General features: G+C 37.7%; 1 protein-coding gene across 5 annotated transcripts in view; it reads right to left on the bottom strand.

Moving 5' to 3' along the window:
- The window catches only part of Col14a1 (collagen type XIV alpha 1 chain), a 176,445-nt gene that overhangs the window by 52,122 nt on the left and 98,609 nt on the right, over window positions 1–25,714 (bottom strand). For all 5 annotated transcript variants that reach the window (XM_048358765.1, XM_048358762.1, XM_048358764.1 and 2 more), the window contains exons 25-34: window positions 23,206–23,262; window positions 20,076–20,215; window positions 18,836–18,959; window positions 18,517–18,660; window positions 16,904–17,068; window positions 16,181–16,219; window positions 15,511–15,649; window positions 12,789–12,931; window positions 12,253–12,362; window positions 9,723–9,881 (exon numbers count right to left, since the gene is read on the bottom strand). In XM_048358765.1, the coding sequence (XP_048214722.1) occupies window positions 9,723–9,881; window positions 12,253–12,362; window positions 12,789–12,931; window positions 15,511–15,649; window positions 16,181–16,219; window positions 16,904–17,068; window positions 18,517–18,660; window positions 18,836–18,959; window positions 20,076–20,215; window positions 23,206–23,262 (1,220 nt within the window). The remainder of the gene's footprint in view (window positions 1–9,722; window positions 9,882–12,252; window positions 12,363–12,788; window positions 12,932–15,510; window positions 15,650–16,180; window positions 16,220–16,903; window positions 17,069–18,516; window positions 18,661–18,835; window positions 18,960–20,075; window positions 20,216–23,205; window positions 23,263–25,714) is intronic.

Consider the following 25,714-nt stretch of genomic DNA (forward strand, 5'->3'; position numbering starts at 1 on the left):
ATTCCTTATTTTCACCTAAGGAGTGCTACTCATCCCATGCCAAGAGCTCTCCAGATGAAAATGAGAATACTCCGGCACATATACTGTTGAAAAGGGCTACTAAAAGCACATGCAGGATCACAGAAAAACTTCTTTTGACTATAAAGAAAATGAAATCAGGCCTTTTTTTTGTCATCATGCATAGAAGCAACCATGTGCCTTCCTGCAAATATTCATTCCAACCAATCAATGAAACAATGCTCGAGTTTTGTAAGACAGACCTTGGAGTCAACGCACCTTATTTTCTTGATTACATGAGAAAATTGATTCTATCCAGTCAATACAACAATGCTCGGGTTTGGTAAACAGACCCCTGAGTCAAAGCACCTCGAGTATACACATCCAATATGCTGTTGCTCAAGTGCTTCCGCTTGGGAAATCTCCAGTCCCCAGGGTGTTACACTTGAGCCATGACAGGGCAAACATACAACATAACTGTGGCCAATAAAAACATACAAATTTTAATTTTAAAAACATTTTAAAAGGGATACTACGGCTGAGTTTTGAATGTAAGAATAACTCACATATTTCAAGAGAGACAGGCATAAGGTACTATGAAGCTAAACCTCTAGGTACAAGGGGAGTGTCTGAGTGGCTCTGCTGAGACTGTTTAACAACCTATTTCCTGTCTTGGATTTGCAGTTCCCTCACCTGTAAAACTAGTATAGTGGGACAGGTTGAGTATCCATTTGCAATTTTCTGAGGTTGGTACAAAATTCTACTCCTGAACTGATAGAGCTAGATCACATTCAAAAGGTAAGACACACTAAAGATATTGGCTAAAATTACTCTGGTGTTGTGTATAAGGCATATGTGAAACAAAATAAATCAAGCATCTAGACTTAGATCTCATTCCCAGCATACTCAAAGATTTCAAAAACTTAAAAGAAAATCCCAAATCCCGAACTCTTCCAGTTCCATGTATTTTAGATAAAGAATACTTAACCTGTAATAGCTATTCTGAGTTGGTGTGGAGAAAATATTTATTTGTTAGTTTGTTTGTTATCCTACATGGAGCTTTTTGCTCAAGGGTAAGAACTCTAGCAATTGAGCCACACTTTCATTTCAGGCATTTGGTTGGTTAATTGGCTGTAAGAGTCTGTATGTTTTGCCTGTCCCATCTGGCTTTAAACTGTGATCATTGTTGAGAGGAGTCAGACTGACTCCATCTCAGATTAGTTAAAGAGAGCAGAAGCTGACTCCATCTTCACTAAGATCTCCCCCGCCCCTGAGCTTCAGGATTGAGGGCCCCCCGCCCTGTCTGCTTGGAATCCAGGGAAGATCTCCCTCTCTGTAATAAGAAACTGCTTGACCACCTGCGTTATGAAACTTTCAAGGTTAACAATAGTGCCCCCCCCATGAGTAAGCACATTCGCTTGCTTTGTGAGGGACCCTGCGAACACTTGTTTACCAAGCACCCCAATTTGGGCCACAATGATAGGCTAGTTCAAACAGATACTGTGTGGCAAGTTGTAACTCCATTGGCCACCTGCGTGTGACCTGGCATGACTGTGCAGTTTCTCTGCAACCTCATTGGCCAGGCTGTGTGTGGCCAGGCTTGACCATGTGGTGTTTGCATTTATAACCCCAACTTGAGGGCCTCTCTGGGTCACAGTCTGCACTGTGTCCTTGGCCAGTCAGCCTTCTTTTTCACGATCGAGGTTTCAGCCCCCAAGTCTGGGCTGCGTCCCTGGCCAGTCAGTTAGCTTTTTGCTTCCCCAATAAATTCATCTTTTTAATCTGAGTGGTGACTCTTGGAAGGACGTGGAATCTCCTCCCTCGAACCCCATAACCATCATCAGATCTCAGCCTCCTGAATAGCTAGGATTACAGACAGGCATGAGCCACCAGCAGCTGGCAGAGGAGATATTTAGAACAACTCCTGGAACATGATGGCCCTAAAAAGTAAATCTTTTCTAATTCTTCTGTTAATATTTTTATTATCTTTAAATAGTTGTACAAAGGAGCTGCCATTCAACAAAGCAGTTTATAAATACAGTCCATCTTGATCGATGTTGCCTCTTTCAACATTCTCACCCACCCCCTCCCAACCCCACTCCTTCTCTTACATTTTTTAGCTCTTAGGTTATGTATTTATTTATTTTTTGTCATTTAACAAAGTAGTTTATGTATACTACCTATCTTGAGCTGGGTCAGCCCTTCAACATCTTCACCTCCTTTCAACCCACCCCTTTCCTTCTTTTTCTCCATTCTGTGGTGTATACAATGAGTTCTTGCCTGCATTCTCCCCCTCTTCCCCCTTCATTCTTCTAACACTCTCCTCTTGGCCCCATCCTCCCCTCTCGCAAGTACCCATTTCCTGGTACTTATTTGGTTTGGCTCTGACTAAGTCTTTCTAAAGAATTGTATTATTGGAGCTCTCCACAGGATCTATTGTACTTCAGTTAATTCATACCACCTATTGTGTTTGCTTATAGATTCCTAGGCACATTCTAGCTACCACGACTGACAGAAACTATGCAACTTGTGTTTCTTTGGGTCTAGTTTACTGAATTTAATAGGGAGAAGATTTTCGCCAGCTATACATCAGACAAGGGCCTAATATCCAAAATATACTTAGAGCTAAAAAAATTAAACCGTCAAAAAATAGGGCTGGGGATATGGCCTAGTGGCAAGAGAGCTTGCCTCGTATACATGAGGCCCTGGGTTCGATTCCCCAGCACCACATATACAGAAAACGTCCAGAAGTGGCGCTGTGGCTCAAGTGGCAGAGTGCTAGCCTTGAGCAAAAAGAAGCCAGGGACAGTGCTCAGGCCCTGAGTCCAAGGCCCAGGACTGGCCAGAAAAAAAAAAAAAAATCCTCAAAGAAACAAACCAATTAATAAATGGGCTAATGATTTAAAGAGAGAGTTCTCAAAAGAAGTAAAAATGGCCAATAGACACATGAAGACATGTTCTGCACTTCTGGCCATAAAGGAAATACAAATCAAAATAACATTGACATTCTACCTCATCATTATAATGGCCATTATCAAGAAAACTAACAATAACAAATGCTGATGTGGATGTGGCCAAAAGGGAACCCTACTACACTGTTGGTGGGAATGTAATCTTTTTCAATCACTCCTCAAAAACCTAAACATAGAATTACACTGTGACCCAGAAATCTCACTCCTGGGCATTTATCCAATAGAACTTTAACAAGGCTGTACACTAAAGCTACCAGCACAACCATGCTCATTACGGTATTATTTACCACAGTCAAAATATGGAATCAGCCTAGATACCCCTTATGATTGAATGGATCAAGAAAATGTGGTACATACACGCAATGGAATTCTATTCATCCATCAGAACAAAAGATATGGCACCATTTGTAAGGAAATTGAAAGACCTGGAAAACTATTAAAAAATAAATATTTTAATGTTCTATGCCCAACCATTTCCTAACTGATTTTTAAAGTCGGAAGTCTCCATGGAACACAAAAGCCAAAGAAAGGAGAATCACAATGAAAATGATAGGACTGAAGGCAGAAATACTTGTTTCTTTCTACAGTAGTGTCTGTTTAGTGTTTGGATGAAGAAAAATATCAGCTAATAATAGTAGCAAACATTGATTTGCTGAAAATCTACTGTGTGCCAGTATTCTAAGCACTAAGGGCATACTATTTACTCCTCAGATCTGCACTGTAGGGTATAGCAACAGTATCCTTTCTGTACCATAGTACTGAGGATAGAAATGTTTAAATAACTGAGCTACACATTAAAAGTTCAGTTCCAGTTGGGGTTTGATGAGCACAAATAACTGTTTTAAACCATATGTGGTTTATTTCAAACAAGTGGGTCTTTGGTGTAATGTTAAAATAAGGATAACTCAATCTAACTTCACAATTTTGTTTCTTCTGGGAAACATTTCTTAAAGAGTTCCCATTGTAATAGCATTTGATAATTACATCTGCAAAGCATTCATTCATTATGAAAATTTCCATTTCTTAACAGAACTCTCAATGTAAAAATATTTGGTGAATGGAAAGGTTTACTTAAAGAAATGGCCTCTCAATAAACCAAATATATATCAGGTTTTCTCAAAGTTTTAGAAATAAACATTTCCCACCCAGTCACCTATGGCAGCAGAAGGTCTACATACAAACCTTTGCCAGGCTTCAGACTTAGAGAGTTACTGGGATTCTTATGAGCTCAATGTGTTTATTTTAGGGGTTAAATGCCTACTAAGCATGAGGAAGCCAATATCATCACGTGAGGAATGCTACTATGTGGGTTGTCTTTTCTTTTGCAAGTCTGAGGAAATCAACAGCTTTTTCTTTGGATACAAAAGAAATTATTCATAATTGTTTTGTATTTCTAATAGCTTACATTCCTCAGCTTGTATTTAGGAACTTCTTTTCCAAGGCACATTATTGAAGACTTATTTAAGAACTGAAATGAAACTAAAAGCCTCTGGCTTTTGTCCCCAAAGCAATGGAGGCACAGTACAGAAATGGTATGTCAAAATGTGCATTGGAGTGCTTTAAAATGCAAGATAATGTGGCTCAAAATATATCATACTTCAAGCAACTAATACAAAAGCTGCCTTTAATACAGATGCCTTTAATTTTTATGATTTTTTATGACTTTTTCATGTGTAACTAATGGAACATTACTAAAGACGTATGTATGTGTGTGTGTGTGTGTGTGTGTGTGTGTGTGTGATGAAAGAGATGGGAAGGGAAAGAAGAAAGGAGAGGAGGAAGAAGAGGGGGAGGGAGAGGGGGAGGGTGGGAGAGAGGGAGGGAGTGGTAAGAAAGGGAGAGGAGAAAAGTGAGGACATATAACCTCCTACTTCCTTTCATTTTTTTGTAATAGTTTCCAAGGGAATACTTAGCCAATTACAAATGCTCATTTTTCATTACTAGACATTTTGTCTGGGTGTAGCACAAAAGCCAAGTCATTTGGGGTCAAACGTTAACATGAAAATAAAATTAAAATATTTTCCGTCAGTTGAGTCATTTGGATCTATGAATGGGAATTAAAATGTATTCCTGGCTCCACTTTCTGCTCAGTACCAAATTTTGTCCTCTAGAGTTTTGTTTGTTTGTTTTCCTCTAACATGATATAACCGACTTCACAACTTGGAGTCCAGTTTTGCATCTACGTCTATAAACAGAGGGGCTTCAAGGCATAAGATTCTATAGCCAGAGTACCAAAACCTAAGCCATCTTCTGCTTTTTATTTGGAGTCTAGCTTTTATTGAACCCATTACAAACCAAGTGCTTAGCACTTTCAGCTAACTTTTAGCTATTGAGATGGGTGGTTGTACTTCTTCTCCATCAATTTATTGAATTTCAGGCTATAAGGAGGTTATAATGAAGTTGAGAAATGAAAGTCAGCAATTGGTCTTCTTGTTGGTAGAAGCCAACATGCTTAAATGTAGACACACTGGGGGGCAGGTGTTGACCACATGCACTTTCAAGGTTGCAGATTAAATAATGATGACTCTTTTGAAGCTGTCAATGAGCAGGTAGAGCACACGGTCACTGCTACAGACTGGACTTGCTTCTCTGCCTTACGTTCAAGGGAATCAGTGGAACAAAGATGGAGGTGGTTGTGTAGAAGTCAGAAACAGGTACTTGTCTCACTTTCCTAACTTTTCCATATCTCAGTTTCTGTTTCTCTATTTATACTAACAATATAAATACTTTTTTCTATAGTGATTAGAGGATTAAATTAATGCTCCTAGAAAAAAAAGCCTGCTTCTCTATACAAGCCTTGTTATAACATAAGAAGAACAAGGTTATTTAAATCAGCAGAATTGGCTTACAATCCTGACTCTTCCATTTCCTATTTAAATGACTGTGCCTCCCTCAATTCTCTTCATGTATGTAATTTGAATAATATGTCATCATTTCAGTGTCAATATGTGATTAAAATACATTGTGATATATTTTTAATTCTATTAAAATCCCACAGCTTGAGTTAGCTGTCTGGAAATTATAAAGTAATTTGTGGAACAAGTATAGTACTGCTGCATCAGGTGAAATTTACAGATAAGCAGTAAAAGAATATTTTCCTTTCAAAATTTGACTACCCAAATAAAGAATGCACTGAAAAAAGACACATTGCAATGTTAAATATCATATATAGAAATCAAATATATACGCATATATATCATGCATATAAAGTACCTGATTGTTTGCCCAATTAATGTTAATTTCTCTCCAAAAGACAAACATCCTATACCAAGAGATCAAAATTTTTTCTGGTCCTATTACTACAAGTATCAGAAAATGTAGAAAACTCTCTTAAGAAAATAGATTGATTGATGATGTTCTTTTATCACCTTCCTGTGGTTGTACCTACACTATCTCTGTAATCTTATCTGAGTATATTGGAAACCGTGTATACTGGTATTGGAACTAGGAAATTGAAAGGGAATACCAAAATTGAGAGACACAGGGTAAAAAAAGACAAACAACTACAAAAGCAATACTTGCAAAACTGTTTGGTCTAAGTGAACTGAACACCTCAGCGGGGGAAAGGGTAAGGGGGAGGGGGGAGGGGGTATGAGGGACAAGGTAACAAACAGTACAAGAAATGAATCCAATGCCTAATGTATGAAACTGTAACCTCTCTGTACATCAGTTTGATAATAAAAATTTGAAAAAAAAAAGAAAATAGATTGGGAGGCTGGGAATGTGGCTTGGTGGTAGAGTGCTTGCCCAGCATGCATGAGGCCCTGGGTTTGATTCCTCAGTACCATATAAACAGAAAAGGCCAGATGTGGTGCTGTGGCTCAAATGGCAGAGTGCTAGCCTTGAGCTGACTTGCTCCAGGACAGTGCACAGGTCCAGAGTTCAAGCCCCAAGACCAACCCCCCCAAAAAAAATAGATTGGAAAGGAGAAGCACAGTTAGATTTCTTTCCATGTGTGTTTTGACAGCTAAATTAAGCCCACTTGTTAGTTTAGTCCCATTAGGGAATATTGCTGTCTACAAAATCTTTCTTTGCTAGGCAGAATTGTTTTTATTCAGAATAAAAGTGGTTTCTATACAGTAGTTACTGAATTCCTAATTTCATGAATCTATCCATCATTATTGTTGAAAAAGAACCATATTATTCTTAAAAAATGAAGTCTTTCCTACCATCTGGTATTTGTTAAATCATTGCTGAACTGGGAACAAATGATGACCTACAAGATAATATTGTCTCCTATAATAATTTCTCATGGAATCCTCTGGAATTTGCACATTACACATTCCCTTTGGCTGGTGATTGAAGTACAAATGTATATCACAATTAATAAATTTCTGTATTGAAAAGTGAATACCAAGGCATCTCTTACCTTGTACTGAAACAATCAAGTAATATCTCAAAGAAACAAATCTGGGAGTTCAATTACATTCTTGAGTTCTAACCTACAATCATCCATTTCAACATAATCAAATTCTTTGATAAGTAGGCAGACTAGAATCTACTCAATAATTCTTTGTTGACTTCACAGTTCCAATAAACATGGCATTTTTTTCAACTAGCCTTATAAAGAATGCTTTAATTATCAACTTCTATAAACTCCCCTTTGTCTATTACTAGCTGGAAGTCACTACCAAGTGCATTCTGATTATTACTGGTTCTTCTATAACCAAAAGTAAAGATTTATCATCAGGTAAGTCTGCTTTCAAAAACCAATTCTTCGGGCTGGGGATATGGCCTAGTGGCAAGAGTGCTTGCCTCCTATACATGAGGCCCTGGGTTCGATTCCCCAGCACCACATATACAGAAAATGGCCAGAAGTGGCGCTGTGGCTCAAGTGGTAGAGCGCTAGCCTCGAGCAAGAAGAAGCCAGGGACAGTGCTCAGGCCCTGAGTCCAAGCCCCAGGACTGGCCAAAAAAAAAAACCCAAAAAAGCAAAAAACCAATTCTTTGCTATTTCATTCGTTATATATTGAGAATACAGTCATGACATACAGTGTGTTCATAGGACTTCATTAGCTACTATCATATAGGGACAAAAAGTAGACCAGGCCTTACTATTTTAGGAAATTTATATTCTTGCTAGAGAAATGAAATTCAGACATATAAAAGAACAACACACATGTGTTCCACATAGAATATCATATTATTATATATAATAAACAATCAAATTTCAAACACCTACTAATTGTCTATAAAAATTGGATGGAGGATGGAGAGGTACTATCTTATATTTCCTCTAAAATTAAGAAAGTCTGAGTATTAGTAGTAGATGACATGGGTATTCTATCTCTAATTCTTTCTCTTTCTTAGAATCCATCTATTCATATTTCCAAGCATCTACACCTCCATCTATACACACATGATACTCTTAGTTGGCTTATTCTGCATTCTTACAATCAGCATAAAACAGCATGCTGTAAGAGGAAATAATTCTCAACACCATGTACACATTCTAGAAGATCCCTTACCATAGTTAAAAATAAGAGAATTTTCTACAGTTTTTATGTTCTCTTCCTATATGTCTAACCCCTCAGTCTGCAAAGCAAAGTAGAAAACCTAAGTGTTAAACTATTAACACATATCTGTCTGCCTCTCAAGGTCTTAATGCATAAATAAAAAGTATTACAGTAGTTCAATGAAAAACTAGAATGTTGAGCAAAAGGAGCCAAGATTTGAGAGTTATGCCAATGAATTCTACATTGACATTGGAAACAGAAGTAGCACAAAGAAAAATGCCCAAACTTATTTTAAAAGAAAGCATACTGTCCCAAAGTAAATCATGTTACCATTGTGAAATTGTTTACTGGTATATGATGTGAATAGCCTGTAAAGCAGGACTACGCTTGTTGAAGAGCCCATTGGAAGGTGATGGAAAGCTAGTGCCTTGTTTCAAGTAGCATGCCTCCATTTTAATCTTATTTATATGAGACTATATAAAATTTTCTCTATACAAGTTTAGCACCAGATTTGAAAAAGACTTTCTAAAGTTCCACTTAACTAGTTAATTCTCAAGATGTATAACAGTGAAATACAAAAATATTAGTTCAATATTATCAGTGTTTAGAAGAGTTGACATTTTTAGAGAATAAAATGCCTCACTAATTATAGAATGATTCAAGTTGTAGAAGGATACTAATTAGCTGTGAATGTCTGATGTTAAAACAAAACCTGTATATGCTATCCTTTTTCTGTGGGTAATAAGTGAAAAGAATGTGATTTCTCAGCCAATTGGCAGTCTCCCAGACTTAAATTCCATTCTGTATGATGAAAACTTTATTATCTTAGAATGGTAATTAATGTTAAAGGGTAAAAGTGTGTGATGGCAAAATGTCCAAATCTAACCTAAATTAAAGGCTTTATGTCACTTATTAGATACAATACTAAGATATTTTGTACAAAATTGTATTTTCTTATATAAATGAGATTCATCACCTGTTCTGATTCCTAGTCACAAACCACTTAAGCCAAAAACCATGGGATACATGCTATACTGTTAAAATTTTTAATGATTTCATAAACTAGCCTCGTTTCTGAAGCATTCTTCCTAGACTGTAGCAGAAATCTACTTCCAGGAGCTTTGGGAATATGTGTTTTAACAAGTCTATAGTCTATTCATCCACCCACCTACCCACCCACCCATCCATCCATCCATCCCTCCTTTTGCCAAACCTTTTCCCTTAAAATAGCTAAATATGCTTATATTTAAAGATGTTTTTCCTATGACACAACAGCTTCACTTGATTATGCACTTACGGGTGCAGAGTTCCCAGTAGGTCCTCTCGATCTAACCATCCTCCCAAGTACTTCTACACCATCCACAGTGATGTTGGCTGACGCATTTATTGCCTTCTCACCCACTTGCTTGCAGTCAATAACCACTTTGGCCAAAGTCTTGCTGACAACAACATGTAGCTGGGTAAAAGAGAGAACATTTTAGAAGGAAAGATGCAGGAGAAGTACCAAGCAAACTCAAATACTTGTATGATTCATCCTTAACAAGTATAACGAAGAATAATGTCACCATCTGTTTTTGCTACATTTGCTACTACCTCCATGACTGTTTAACACTCAAGTGTCATCTCTGCTTTTATTTATGTAATGCTTTTTATTTCGTTAAAACCATTCTTTAAAAATAACTGCAATGATTCTTTTTTTTTTTAATCCTCAAGGCTAATGCTCTGCCACTCAAAAGCTCCACTCTGACTTTTTGGTGGCTAACTGGAGCTAAGAGTCTCATGGACTTTCCTGCCATGGCCAGCTTCAGGCCACAATTCTCAGATCTCAGACTCATGGGTAATAAGATTATAGGCATGAGCCCTGGGTACCTGGCTGATTACTTTTAATACTAGTCTTGCAATTATACAATAATATCTTAAAAGTTACAGGAATGCTAGAGGAAGGGAGAATGCCGTCAGGTAACTCTAGACCACAATGAAATAAAACCTTTTGATTTAATGTATGGTTAAGTTCTCTTAAGCTACCATCTCAAGTACATGGAGAACACTTTTTTAGGAGTCCATCAATTCTTTTTGAAGATTTGGGAAAGCTGGTGATAGCATTAGATGACAGGATTAAGTAAGTATATTTTAGATGTGTTGGTTAACCACACTGTGTCCAAGATCATATAATTCCAAGGCTTGTAAGCACATTTTCATCTATGATGCCATCTTTTGGTCTTTGTTTGGCCTTTGGTTTTTATTAAAACTTAAACTAGAGATAAGTCTTTCTTCATACAACTGTAAAAACTTGAAGGTTTATCATTTTAAAGCCAATGATGAGTGAACCTTACTTGTTTAAATACAGTTTGGACTACTGGTAAAGTTTAATATCCACCCAGGACTCATATAGAGTTCTTTGGAATGAGAATTACAAGCTAAAATGACAGGGCTTCTTGTAACACTCATGCAGTTGCAAATGCTTTCATCTCCCCATAAATTTTCTTGACTGCTTTGCCTCAGACTATTCATAACCAAGAAAAGAATCAGAAGAGGTAAGTGAGGTAAAGTCAAAGGAGCTGCGAATGGGGCTTTGCCCTAGTAAATCTCCCCTTATATCGCAAATGGTTTTCAGATCCTTTTACTTTTGGTAGTGCAATCCTATCAGAAATGAAAAAAATCAGTTGTCTTTTTTTTTTTTTTTTTGGCCAGTCCTGGGCCTTGGACTCAGGGCCCGAGCACCGTCCCTGGCTTCTTCCCGCTCAAGGCCAGCACTCTGCCACTTGAGCCACAGCGCCGCTTCTGGCCGTTTTCTGCATATGTGGTGCTGGGGAATCGAACCTAGGGCCTCGTGTATCCGAGGCAGGCACTCTTGCCACTAGGCTATCTCCCCAGCCCAAAATCAGTTTTCTTATGCACTGTTTCTTAGTTACTTAGCTGATATGAAATGATGACATTCCTATCCACAGAAATCAATAGTTCATAAATGAAATGGACTTAACTACATAGTAAATCCATGAAGAGAGAAGCTAAGGTGAAGAAGCTAAGGTGCAATATCTCCTCTCTTTAACAAGGCAGGAAGGCCCAATTTGGGGGAGAAAGGCTCCCGTGTACCACCAGAGAGCTCTTTTCTCATCCTGCAGATATCAGTGGACATTCATCAAGTACAAAGGAACCAATAGAAGATGGAAGGAAGTATGTCCACTCTCAGGTTTCTGAGAAATGAACTTTAAGGAACAGAATTCAATTACAAGAGCCAAGTTATTACAATAATAACAAGTGAAGTTAAGTTTTACAGAAATTTTTTCTAAGAAAAAAAAGAAAATTTTCCTACAGTAACTTTGATGATAACAGTGATAGGTTGTCCTTTATACATATATACATATACATATAATCAATTATATCTATCTTCACATTTTAAAATGATTCGGCTGCTTATGCCTTCACAATCAGTTGCAAATGCAATCTTCTCTTGTGGTCAGGCAGACTAGCAATCCTTTGAGCGTCACACCAAATATAACAAATAAGCCATAGTCTGCTTATTAATATACTACTGTTTAGTACATTGTTCCTGTATGGGAGAATCAGGACCAAATCCGTCAATATCTCCTGCATGTCCACTAGAAATACACAGTTCAGGGCTCTCTCACAGAGCCTACCTATCAGAATCTCTGGACATCGTTTGCAAGTCCTAGGGAGTACTTCTTATTCCATTCAAAATTTGAGATCCAATGCTCTATTGCACTAAATACATATATGCTTATTTTCTCAGTAGAAATAGAGTGAAAACGATATGTATGAATCATATATATTCACGTAGAATGCATATGAATATATACATTACTCACCTTGTGAAAGCTTCCATGGAAAATTTTCCTAATTTCGGGCCCTTCAAAAGTAACAGTTTGAAAATCCCCACTGCGGTCATAGTTGAAATACGTTAGAGTTTTCCCACCATCTGTTCAAACGAAGGAAACATGAAAATATTTTAGAAGGAACAAAAATTGGTAAATAACTTTCCTAAAATTCACTGGGTCCAAGGGTTTGAACTCATGAACTCAAGGCCTCACTATCTCATTCCTGGCTCACTATCTCACTCCTGGCTACTGCTCTACTCTTGAGCCGTCTCTGCTTTCAGCTTTTGGCTGGTTATTTGGAGATTAAGAGTCCCTAGATTTTTCTGTCCCTGCTAACTTAAAAACACAATTGTGATTTCAGCCTCCTGAGTAGCTAGGAGTACAGACATAAGCCACTGATGCCTAGCTTGCTGCTAATTTTGAAACTGTGTCTAAAACAAAGTAATGAGTAACAAAATGATTAGTTTTCAGGTTGGCACAGACTTTCAGTTTTACACACACACACACTCACACACGCGTGTACTTACTGTCCAAAATGATTCCAACCACTGGGTCAGAATTTTTATTTAAAATTTCCCAAAGAGCAAATGGTTCCTGTGGGGTTTCAGGAAGAATTCGGAATAGAAAACTGATTGTGTAGTCAGAAGGCAATCCTTCTGGATGCAGATACCTGAAGGTAGAAAGAAAATGATGTGCTATTATATCTTTCCTCAAATATTTATACTTCTGATTATAGAGAAGATATACTTTCATTATACAAGCTTTTGGAAAACCTCAAAGATCATTACTCATCCAAACCATATCACTCTTTCCGGGTGGTATATTTCCCTCTCATCTAAAGAATGTGAGTGTTTATCCCTTTTATCATTTTGTCCTAGTCTTTTCTTATCATCATGTAAACATTTTTCATTTTCTTAAATATTTTTAAAGCATGATATTTTATGACTACAGTACACAATTATATTGTGTTTGATGATTTCATAACTAATCGAGGCAATCACAGTTCTCATTGAACACTGAAGTCATTTCAGGAGTTTTGGTATAATAAATACCTATCTATAATCTTTTGATAAAACTTAGCTTATGATTTGTTCACATTCTACCATCTGGGATAATGAATCACCTTCCTTTCCAGAGTAGATGCTAGGATGCACCAAGTTAGATCCACCTTCAAGAATTAAGAATGTGGGCTGGGGATATGGCCTAGTGGCAAGAGTACTTGCCTCCTGTACATGAAGCCCTGGGTTCAATTCCCCAGCACCACATATACAGAAAACAGCCAGAAGTGGAGCTGTGGCTCAAGTGGCAGAGTGCTAGCCTTGAGCAAAAAGAAGCCAGGGACAGTGCTCAGGCCCTGAGTCCAAGCCCCATGACTGGCAAAAAAAAAAAAAAAAAGGAATTAAGAATGTACTTTACTTGATTCACCAGCTACCTTCTGAAATTCCCATAGCTGCAAAAAGCTGCTTTTCCCCGGGCATACACTCTACCAGAACATCTCTTCAAGTCACTAATCTTTGAAGGAGTATAAAGAAGAGCTAAGACCTCCCAGAGACAGACAAGGCTCAAGGATCTTCCAGTGTTCAGAAGTCTTGTTGGGGAGGGGCTCAGGAGAGGCTTTTACCATGGGATTGCTTGGCTTGTCTTCTCTGACCTGCTTTCTGCTACTCTCTTCACGGAGCAAACTTTCATCTCATTTCCTTTAGGGACTGCTTCCTGAGGCATGCAGCCTTCTGCATAATCTCATCTCCCACCCCTTCCCTTCTAACAACAAAATACACTACTTTACTTTGGGTCTTCTCCCCTAAACCCTCCCCAAAGGTCTTTCCCATAGTAAGAATTCAACCAAGTTAGCAATTGACTTCATGAATGTGTGAACACGTGAGAATTTAGCATTGGTTTGAAAAAGAAAGTTCTGTTTGTGTGAACAGATATAAACATTTCACTCCTTCATTTATTTGTCATTTATTAGCTAATTCCTTTGGATTTAAAAAAAAATGTGTCATGAACTTCCTGTTTGAGACCAGACATGGTAAAAAGTCATGGAGGATACATCAGTAAATAAAACTAACAAAGATACCTATCCTTGTAACACTTAGGTTCTAGTGGTGTGAATTATGTAGTATATTTAGACGGTAATCATTTTCATAGGACATCTTAGTAGAAATTGGGTCTAATTGGAGGAGAATTATGTACTAATTTTAGTAAAGTCAGAGTAGGCTCACAGAAGATTAAATGAGCAAAGCTTCATTGAACAGGCTATCTTTGAGCAAAAACTCTATGGAGACACTACAATTAGCTATGCAGACAACTGAAGGAAGAATATTGCAAGTATTCGAGTATTTCAAGCATTCAGGAAGGAATAGCCAATGAAGAGGAAACGGTGGATGTGCCTACTATGTTTGGGGGGAAAGCAAGGAGGACATTTTGATTGGAGAAGACTGAAGGAGACCTAGGGGAAGACCAGCCAACACAGGTCATTCAAGAACTCTGACTTTTACTGTAAAGGAAATTATCTGGAATTATTGGAAGATCTGGAGTGACATCTTCGAAGGATCAAACAAAGGTGGTACTGAAGAAAGGACCAGGGATATAGTACTGAATATGTGAAGTTTTGAATTGGCACTAGATATTCAAGTACCACACAGTGGGATATGATTGGACTTGGGGAAATAGATCTGGACTGGAAACACAAAGGTACTTTTCAACTCTTTAAAATTGTTGTAGTGACTCTTTAAGGATAAAAATTATCCAACTTATGGCAGTATTAGGGTCTAGACTCTGGAACTCAATTTCTGGGTACAAATCCCAGCACTACTGCTTAACAAACTGTGATTTCACTCAACATTTGCTAGCTTCTTTGTGCTTCTACCTCCTAAATGACATAGACTTCAATCTACTTTATTAAGTTGACTGGAGGTTAAGTGAGCAAGCAGACATAAGAACTTAGAATAATGCCCAGAATACTATTTAGCTACATAACAATAATGCCCAGCATACTGTTTAGCTACATAAGGATCAATTCTTTGTACATACTTTCTGAGATGAACAGATACTAAAGGTCAAATCAGCCTTATAGTTGAGTTGGATCATTTTTAAACAGCCTTTTTAAATGTAAACAGCCTTTTCTCAAAATATCATAGAAAGAAATCGCACCAGGAACTATCACAGAATATTTCAAATGTGGCATCACTTTCAGATCGAGAGAGGAGTAAACATGATTGGCTTTAGTAACTTCCAATGGACACATACTTGGTTGGCTGGGAAACCAGAGCATCTTTATGGAGATGGTAACACGGATACAAGTTGAAGGTACCAGGCTCCATAGACACCCCTTCCACTGATGAAAAATCCTTTTCAACTAAGCCAAACATTTCCATCATCTTAAATCCTAAGAGACAGACAGACAAAAGGAAATTTTTACTGGCATACATTAACTGTGTAGAGAAAGGCTGCCTTGTGACGTTTCTATACATGTATACAGGTTTCGTGGTTCTATTTTCATACACACAAACAACCATATTCATAGTTGCATATTCACTTCCTTTTTGGCTCAAACCCTCCTGTAGGTATCATCATCCACTCAATTTTTTTTTAAAGAACCTGTTTTTCTTTTCTGTCATTCTTTTTTTTTTAAGTATTAAAAATGCACCACAAAATATCATTCCGGGATTTCAGACATGCATATATTGTGCTTTGCTCAGAACAATCTTTTCTATTACTTCTTCTTTTCCCACTCCACCCCTAAAGTCCTATGGATAGGATGGCTTTCCTTGAGATGCTTTTAGGCATAATAAACAAATGTTCAGGTGTAAAGATTTTTCTATTAAGGAACTTGAATGTAAAATAAAATGAAACCTGGACTTGAAATGAAAATTATTTAACATATTTGTATTTGAAAAAAATTTGTAATAATACATACCTGCAAGGTCAATGCCATCCTTGTGCACCAGTGGGCAAGCTGGAATACAACACAAACAATATAAAAATCCTAGTTTACATATTTTCCAAGCAGTCTTTCCCTGTTAGGAACTGAAGAAACTAGCCTAGCCTTTCAGGAAATGAACGGTGGAGGGACTCGATCAGATTTCACTGTGGTTTTCTCTGTTTCACTACCACAGGGTCACAGTGTCCCTCTTTTTTGTGTCCATTAAAATCAGCGGTGGCCAGCATGTGATAGAAGCCACTTTACTTCTGTCAGCCTGATGCATAGTTTTCATACGCTTTTGTAATCTACATCCCATATTTATTCACTCACAATCCCTTTGAAATATAAACTCTCATCTTATTCAGGAAGAATCTTTATTAACTGAAAACTGTACACCACTCAAAATGCTGGGCTAGCAAGATGCAAAGTCGTCAGGCTAGCCTGGACTACATACTGACTTTGAGACAAACCTGAGTAATACAGCAAGATCCTGCCACAAAACAAAACAAGAAAATCAAAGCAAAACAAAACGCCAAACCTCCAGAAAAATGGACATTTACTCTATCTGCTGAAACCCATAAAAATTTAATGTCTGCATACGGAAGAGCTCTGAGAGTTAATTATCATTCCTCACTGCGAGATGGAACTTACTATGTAACCAGCACTAAACACTTCAGACTTAAAACGAAAACTAAGTGCAAATCCCAAAGAACATACTTGCTGATGCGGTTTCACAGACAAAAGTAATCAATTCATCTTCAATTTTCTTGAAGGCATCAAAGTCATCCACAAAGAAGACATGGCGCCCACTCGGCTTGCTGCCAATGTTCACCAACTCAGAGTAGTCCGCATCCGCCACACCGATTGCAAAAATGTTGTAGCCTATGGCAGAAGCGTAGCAGCATTGTTGATTATGTTAAATTCCATGAAATATTAACAATGCAATACAAGAGATTGAACATCCAAATGTTTCAAACATATTTATTTAGGAAGGCCAGGCTAGGGTGTGTGTGTGGGGGGGGGGGTGGGAATTCACTCTTTACAGTTCATCGGAATTATTCATACACATATTTCACTACATGAGAGTTATTCCATCATCCCCTAAAGAAATTTTCCATTTTAAAGAAATTCAATCAAGTGAATGCTCCCAATTAGTGCTTGAGACAAAAGAGTTCCCATTTGGATAACATTTTCACAGCTGCCTGTTTTAAATAGACATCCCAACACTTAGGAAGCAGACAAACTGAATTTATGTCATTGTTCTTCTCAAAGGAGAAACGTGATAGGCCCAGCAGCCTAAGGGGGTGGGTCATCCTTCAAAGCCCGGAGAATAAAAATCTACTCTTTGTCAGGCACGGTGCTGCCTGTTAATCTCCACAACAGCACTGTGGGAACCCCCATTTTACAGATTAGAAAAATGTTGCGTTTCTGTAACATGGCTTCCCCCCCCCCACACCAGCCTCTACAATAGTATTTCTTTAAAAAGAAAAAAGAAAATTGTACCCAGCCCAGGCTTGAACTCAGGACCTGGGTGCTGTCCTGTCCTGGAGCATTATTGCTACCACTTGAATCACAGATCCATGTCAGGCTTTTTGTTTTTTGTTTTTTTTTTGTTTTTTTTTGGTGGTGGTTAATTGGAGATAATAACAGTCTTGGGGTGGTTTTTGTGCCTTTTGCCTTGTATGTAAGTTTATTTGTTTTAGGGAGGGTAAAGACGGGCACAGAAATGGTGGGACAAAGGGTGAACAAATGTAGCCGTGATACTCACTAGACACTATGTTGAAAATGAATTATATAACTTGTGAGGGAGAGAATCAGTATGCAAAAACTGGAAGAAAATGAGGGAAGAGGTGAGGCTGTTCAAACAAAATGTACTCACTACCTGACTTACGTAACTGTCACCGCTCTGTACATCACCTTTAAAATAAAAAATAAAATGAAATCTTAAACAAGAGTCTAGGGGGACTTTCCTGCCCAGGCTGGCTTCACATAATGATCCTCAGATCTCAGCCTCCTGAGTAGCTAGGGCCACAGGTGTGAGCCGTTGGTGCCTGTCTCTACAGTGGTCCCTCTTATAGCACTGCAATTCATTGCTAGAGCTCCTTACACACAACCTCCAGTGCATAACCAGTGTTAGAGAAAAATGACAAGTTTTCTCTAATAAAACAGGACAATTAGAGTTTTCTAAGCCAGAAGAGATTTTGAAAATCATATTTTCAAGTTAATAAAACCATGGAATTCCTGAAATAAAGCTGACATAGCCTTCGAAATTATATTTAGTAAACCACCGTGCTGACATTATTGATAACCAACTAGTGTTTCAAATTTACCATCAGATTGCATCTCCCTGGAGATTTTGATGACATCATCTTGTGACCTTCCATCAGTTATAACCACAATAACCTTTGGGATGCCTCTTCTTGTACCTGCCTCTGCAGTGAACAAAGTATCTCGAACGTGTTTGATTGCTTTTCCTGAAACAAAGCAAGGTCACAGTTCAGTTTTAATTCCTCCCATTTTTGTTTCACCGGAGGGGGAGAAAAAAAGAGTAGGAACAAAGTTTTTAAATCAACGAATTTTTTAAATTATTATGTCTCAAATGATCATTTCAGTAATTACAAATAATGAATGGGAATTTGGGGGTCTGACCTGTTTTTGTATTTCCTCCTTTGTATGAAATGTGCCTAATTGCATCAAGAAGAGTCTCTTTGGTTTTGTAAGCATTTAGTTTGAATTCTGTTCTGGGGTCATCAGTGAACTGAACCATTGCGACCTGGAGAGAGAAGGTGTATTTGTTTTATACATGCACACACACACACACACACACACACACACACACACACACACACACACATTTTCACTTACAATTTTCATTTCTTCTGAAACCCATTCCACATTCTCCTTGGCTTAAAATTTTGTGCAAGTTATCTATAAAGACAAGTTAAGTAGTGTCTTCTTTCTAAGTAGTCTTCAAGAACTAATTTTTTTTTAAGTTTCTAAAGCATGGAACATTTGCCACCTCATTTAAAAAGTAGAAATGGTATCTTAAGCTTAGCAAATGGACAGATGTTAAGATTCCTTAAAAATGAATTCCTTATGAAGCAAACTGGAAGCAATGATTATTTGGCTACTGGCTTTATAGATGAGAAATTTGAAGCACATACAGTCCAGTAACTTTCAGAAGACTACACTAGGATTGTCACTGGCAGTGCCCCGAGTTGAAACCAAGTGTGTTCTGTCTCAAAATCTGAGCTCTTAACCACTACAATATAAACTTTCCTAGGTTCATTTCATTTGTGCGTGTGTGTGTGTGCATGTGCACATGCACACCCACACATGTGCTAATACTGGAGTCTGAACTTGGCCTCATGGTCTAGGTCAGTTTTCTTTCTCACAGTTGGTATCCAGCTTGAGCCACACCTCCAGTAGTGCATTTTGCTAGTTAATTGATGATAAAGTCTCATGGACTTTTATGCCCAGATGAGGTTCAAATCTTGATTCTCAAATCTCAGTACTGAGCAGTAGAATTACAGGCATGGGTCATAGCACCTGGCCCTGCATTTGCTTTTACACCTTGGTAATTTTAGAATTTTGTTAGTTTCATGGTTATTTGCTGTATAGTAATGTGCAACTATAATCTTTCCCTTTCAATATTTTAATGTATTTGAAAGCAAGGAAAATATTGTGTGTCATTGAAGACACTCTTCCCTATGATATACAAGTTCTGGCCTTTCTATCTTGTTTAATTTGCTGAAATCAACAGCTTTGAAAGACTCACATCCTTTGCCTATTGTTGTTTGTCCATATCCACTAGCAAGTGGTCATGTAACAGGTTAAGAAACCATTTGCAATGCATAGAATGAATTAGTGATTGATCCATTAGTCCTACCTGTGTTCCATCTGCACCAATCCTGTCTAGAGCTCCAACAGTGCTGTACAGAAAGTTGATGATCTTATTAAAATTGTCATCTCCAATACTCCAGGATCCATCCACCATAAATACCAAGTCTGCCTTTGCAGCTTTGCATACTAAAGACAAAGAATAAATTTGAATAAGAGTAAGACAGACAATGGTTGCCTTCTGGTAACAAATCTCTTTCCCAAAGGAAAATCTTAAACGTTGAAGGTTCATCTTCTAAGCTTTTGATCACGACACTTCTTCACATTATTTCTCTTTTATGCCTAGAGCTCCCACTCATGACTGCTAAGCTTCTGTTGGACTTGTAGAAACATGGAAGAAAAAAATCTACCAATCTCAGCCCCAAAAGTACTAAACTGAGGAAATAAGAGAATGTGGGACTAAAGGGGTTTAAAGGCAGAAGAATCAGCAAACCCCATCTCCTTCCTAAAAGTTGGAAGTCAAACCCATAACTTTGTACACTGTCCTCTGCTGACAGGCTCAATAAGTTACCATCAGAGAGAGTTTTAGTGATATAATGAAATCAGATTACTACACAATTCAATGTGCATTTGCACTGAGGTGACAAAGAACAGAATGTTGATTCCAATCTTGTTGAAAACGTCTTTCTATGCCATCCGTTGACACATGTCAAGAATTACACAATAATACCAGCACAGAACAGGTATTGGGGGTGCCAACACAATCAAATAAGTCTAAAAAACACCCTCATACGACACCAATAAAAACCAACTCCACTTGAAAGCGTTTTTCTTCAAAGTCTTCATTTGATACCATGAACTGTTTCAAATTATCTATGCCTCTCTTCCCTTTCATTAGTGTAGAACATTGTGGCTGTTTTATGATGCAAATAATTTGCTCTTCAAAAATCTTAGTCTTTTAAGGCCAGTTGTACACAAATATTCTATGAGATAATGTGTCTTTCTCTTTAAAAAAAATAAATTGCTATTATATTAAGTGCAACTTCCTTCTCTTAAAGCTATTTCTAATGTAAAATAAATTATGTCCAAGTGAGGTAACAGTCAAAGTATCTGGTGATGTTGCTCTCATTAGTTCTGTTATTTATAAAAGCTTACAAATTTGTAGTTTGGATCCGAATCTATATTTAACAACTACATCTGTTAGAGATAAATTTCTAACAGAAAAGCAAGTCTATTTTTTAGGAAAAAGCAAATTAGGGTGAAGTTGATGTTGATGGCTTGGGCCCATGCATCCTAGCTACCCGGGAGGGAGAAATCAGGAGGATCATTGTGAGAGGCTAGCCTAAGCAAACAAGTTCACAAGGTCTCATCTCATCCCATAGCAGTGCACTGTGGGCATTGTGGTTCATGGTTTTCATCCTAGCTCTACAGAAAGGGAAAGCGGGGGTGGGGGGGGGTGGGGGGAACACAGCACAGATTAACTGGGGACAAAAGCAAGCCACTATCTCAAAATAACCAGAGCAAAAAGGACCTGTGGCATGGGTCAAGTGGTTTTGTTGATAATATATATATGTATATAAATAAATAAATATATATATAGCCTGGGAAATGATGCGTGAGATTGGCTGATCAGTGAAGACTTTGCAAGCCAGGATCAAGGTTGAGATTTCTTAGAATTTGTTGATGCTTCTTTGATTCCTTGACACTCTGGCTCTCTGCAGCATCTGACTTACTGACGTGGTCCTCCAGTACATCAAGAACAATTCACTTCTCACAGTATCCTTGGTACATTATAGTCATTGGAAAAGTTGTGATGAATAGAAGAATTCTTCTAGTGGACTCTTCCAACACAATGATCTACCTCTCTTCCCCCTCTTTTCACTCCAGTTTATCCTCCCCCTTTCTACCAATGTCATAAAGCTATCTTTCTTTTATTTGTTTGCTTGTTTTGTTTTTTTTTTTTTGATACCTGTTTTGCTATATAGTCCAGGCTAGCTTAAACTCACAATCCTCCTACCTCAGCCTCTTGATGCTGGGATTATGGGCATGTGCGACCATGCCTTGCTCAAATTATCTTTCTTAAATAAAGATTTTATCCAGTCATTCTTCTTGCATTCAAACTTCTCATGCCATGTTATATCCTATAGGATAAAGCCCAAACTCCTTATTGTGGCACAGAAATCACTTTATAACTTTTCTAGACTCTTTTTTTCTATGTTGTTCTAAAGCATTTATGTACTTAGATCATTCCAAGACACTGAACAGCTTTGTTGTTCACATACAGATCAGATCTTTCCACTTATATAAATAACTGGCCTGTAACAGCATTAATTATTCCTAAGCTAATGTAGTACAATCTCTCTTTTATAACTCATGCCCCAGACTGGTAATTACCTATGTAAACATCTATTTCTTTTATCATAGTGAAAATAGCTAATTGTGTGATATTGTTTTATTCCCTATGCCTACCATAAAAGCTTTGATAGTTAATAGCAGGGTTAATAAATATTCATTAATGGAATGAAAAATGTTAATGATCACTACTTTGTTGGGTGGCTTTTTTATATGTCAGTCTTGAGGCTGCATCCAGGGTCTCGGTGCTGTGCCTGAGCTTTTTTGCTCAAGGCTAGTGCTCTACCACTTGAGCCACTGATCCACTTTGAGCTTTTTTATATAGTTAATTTGAGATAAGAATCTCGTGGACTTTCCTGCTGATCCTCAGATATCAGCCTCCTGAATAGCTAAGATCATACATATCTGGTTTGCCTTTTTAAAAAATTATCTTAATAACTCTAGCAAAAGGTGTTGAAGAACTGTTATAATAAGGACAGAGGAATTGAGAGAAATACTTCAGGGTGAAATGAGAAAACATTCACCTTGATTTCAGAACTACAGACTAGATTTTTTACCTATAAGTTATACAACTTCCTTTATTAATATGCACGTTGATATTTTCAATGAAATTAACGTTAAGCAATTCTGACAGAAAAATCTGCTCTGTGCAGAAAAGTTACAACAAAATGGATTTACTAAATTACATCATATTTTGGTAAGTACTATATAAAGGAGAAAATTAGTGCAATAAGCATCTTTCATTAACACCATAGTTTCAAATGAATAAAGAAAGCCAACAGGAATTGTGTACCTGACATCACATTGTCATTGAATTATCCTCTTACCTTCTTTTGCTGGTGGAATGGTTGGAGGAAACGTTGGTGGCTGAGTAGGGAGAGATTCTGTAAAGCAGAGAAAAAAGGTACATCACTTAGTAGTCTCATCTGTAGGGAAGGGAGGGAGGTGATGGAGTAATCATTAACCAAAATAACTGTCTTCTTGGGGAATTTACAGACTCCTATAAATCAGCCACAGCCTGTGAAAAATGACTCCATCCATCCTCTCATCCTTAGACCAAGGGCCGGAAATGTCATTTTGCCCATTCTAACCAGCCAGAATCAGTGCAATCAAACTGCCAAATACAAAGAGGTACTGATGCTGATTTAAGACAGGAATCCTGCCAAACCCTTTCACATGGCTTTGCCTTCACACGTACAATTAATGTCATTTCCATTCTGCCGGACTGAGATTTGTCCATCAATCCTTGTTTCATGTCTCTTTCCTCTCTTCCCATCATGCATTCCCCCAAGGTGTTACCATTGGGATAGGCTTCCCTCTGGATTCCCTAAGCATTGGGGAAATGTCTTTCAGTTCTGAAAACTGACTAAAAACATTGCGGGCCGGCCATCTTTACCACCTGCATGAAGAGCGATGAGAAGCCCACAGTACTATGCAGAGGTGTCATTTGTTTAAAGTACCCAGGAACGGTTAGGTCAGAGGAATAATTTTTATGCCAGCTCACATGGCAAAGCACCAGGAAGTTATAGTGCCATTAAGTAAACATAAAGTACCATTTTATTAGACATTCATGTCTACTCACATTCAACACTACAGTTCTAAGAAAACACAAAATTCTCATTATCCCAGTTTAATATTAGGAAACCCCTCTACTAATAATAGCCATTCACAAAGAGGACAGCCAGTTCCAAGAGATTAATAAGCAACAAATAGCTAGGAAAAAAAGTCAGGCTCAGGCAGAATGATCATTTGCCCAACATATTGTAAAGGGAATTTCTTCATTGGCACGATGTTTGGAAGAGATGAATTTTAAAGTCTTTTCCAATTCTAAGGTCCAATAAAATAAAATAATTATTTAAATAAGGTGACATCAAAAGAATGAGGTAACTGTATATTACTGATAGGGGAAAATGTCCATGAATAATTGTTTAGCAAAACAAACCAAGTAATGCAATATCATTTGCATGACTCCACCTGTAAACAAAATAAATCAAATAAATAAATAAAATATGAATTATTTGAAGGAAACCACAGTAGTAGAAATGAGTATTTCTAGAAAAGAAGAATTTTTAAAAGTGAGGAGTCAACACATACACTTCGTATAGTTCTATTGTACTATTATAGATACATCACTATTCTTTTTTAAAGGTGATTTTTTTAAAGAGAAAAAGTTCCAACAATGAAAACACAAAATTCTGGTAGCTTAGTCCTGGAACCAAGATTGTAAAACTTTCTTGAAATCACCATTCAATGCTTCCAAAGCCAAATGTATTCATTTAAAAAATATCTGTAGAAGTGCATGCATCTTCTTTCCTGTTGGAAACTGAGGCATATCCCAAATTAAGTCACAAGTCAAAACAATGGGACACTAATAGCAGCCCGATCCCTCTATTTGAGCAGAGCATTGGACAAGGGATTGCTTGGGTAAGAAGAATTACAGTGCACTGCATTTTATACAGCATATGTGGCATACAGATGGTCCCTGTCTTCAAGCATGTGCGGAGCTTGATCTGCATTGCTTCAGGAGGCTGGTCTTGAGCCAGTGGGTGGAAGCTACAGGAAGACAGATGACTCCAACATGAGGAAAGCATTTCCGTCAAACAGAGCTATCCAAATTGGAAATAATCCTGTGTTGGCAGTTTGCAGTTGTGAAGATAAAGGTTAAGAAACACTGAAATGGACCAGGGATACCAAACTCAAATGTTTTTAGAGCCCAGGCAAACAATGAGTATGAGCTAAGACCTTAGTCTTTCAACTTGAGAACACAAGCACTAAGGAAGCCGTCATTAATCATTTCCAGGTTATTGGCACCATGAAGACACATTGGGCTCTGTGTTGAAAAATGTTCAGAGCTTTCAAAAATATTTTTAAATTGTTAAGAAAAATACTGAAAACCTCTTCAATATCTACTGTTCTATTGTATCTTACTGCCACCATTGTACGAAGTAACAGTGTAGATTGCTCAGAGGTGTTCATTATCCAAGGTCAAAGTGCTAAAAAAAATGGGGGGAGGGTGCAAAAGAAGAGGCTTCAGTCAAATCTATTTGACTTTAAATTCTGTATACAACCAAAGCCCCATGGACTTCGAAGCCAGATGGGCTGTATCCATGAAACACAATTCTAATCAGCAATAAAAACAATCAACTAAACACATTTTACAACACGAATTTGTCTGTGGAAGTCGAAGTTCATCTCTGCAACTGCCCATCTTCTTTAATGAGGCACATCTTAAATTCAGGGGGGTAAATCGAAAACAAAACCAATGAAAATCTAATGTCAGCCGAATCAATACGGCTGACTCAAAGACAGGCTAAATGCAAAGTGCCAGATGTAAGA

The sequence above is a fragment of the Perognathus longimembris genome, chromosome 12 (assembly GCF_023159225.1).
Source record: "Perognathus longimembris pacificus isolate PPM17 chromosome 12, ASM2315922v1, whole genome shotgun sequence".
Classification (NCBI taxonomy): domain Eukaryota; kingdom Metazoa; phylum Chordata; class Mammalia; order Rodentia; family Heteromyidae; genus Perognathus; species Perognathus longimembris.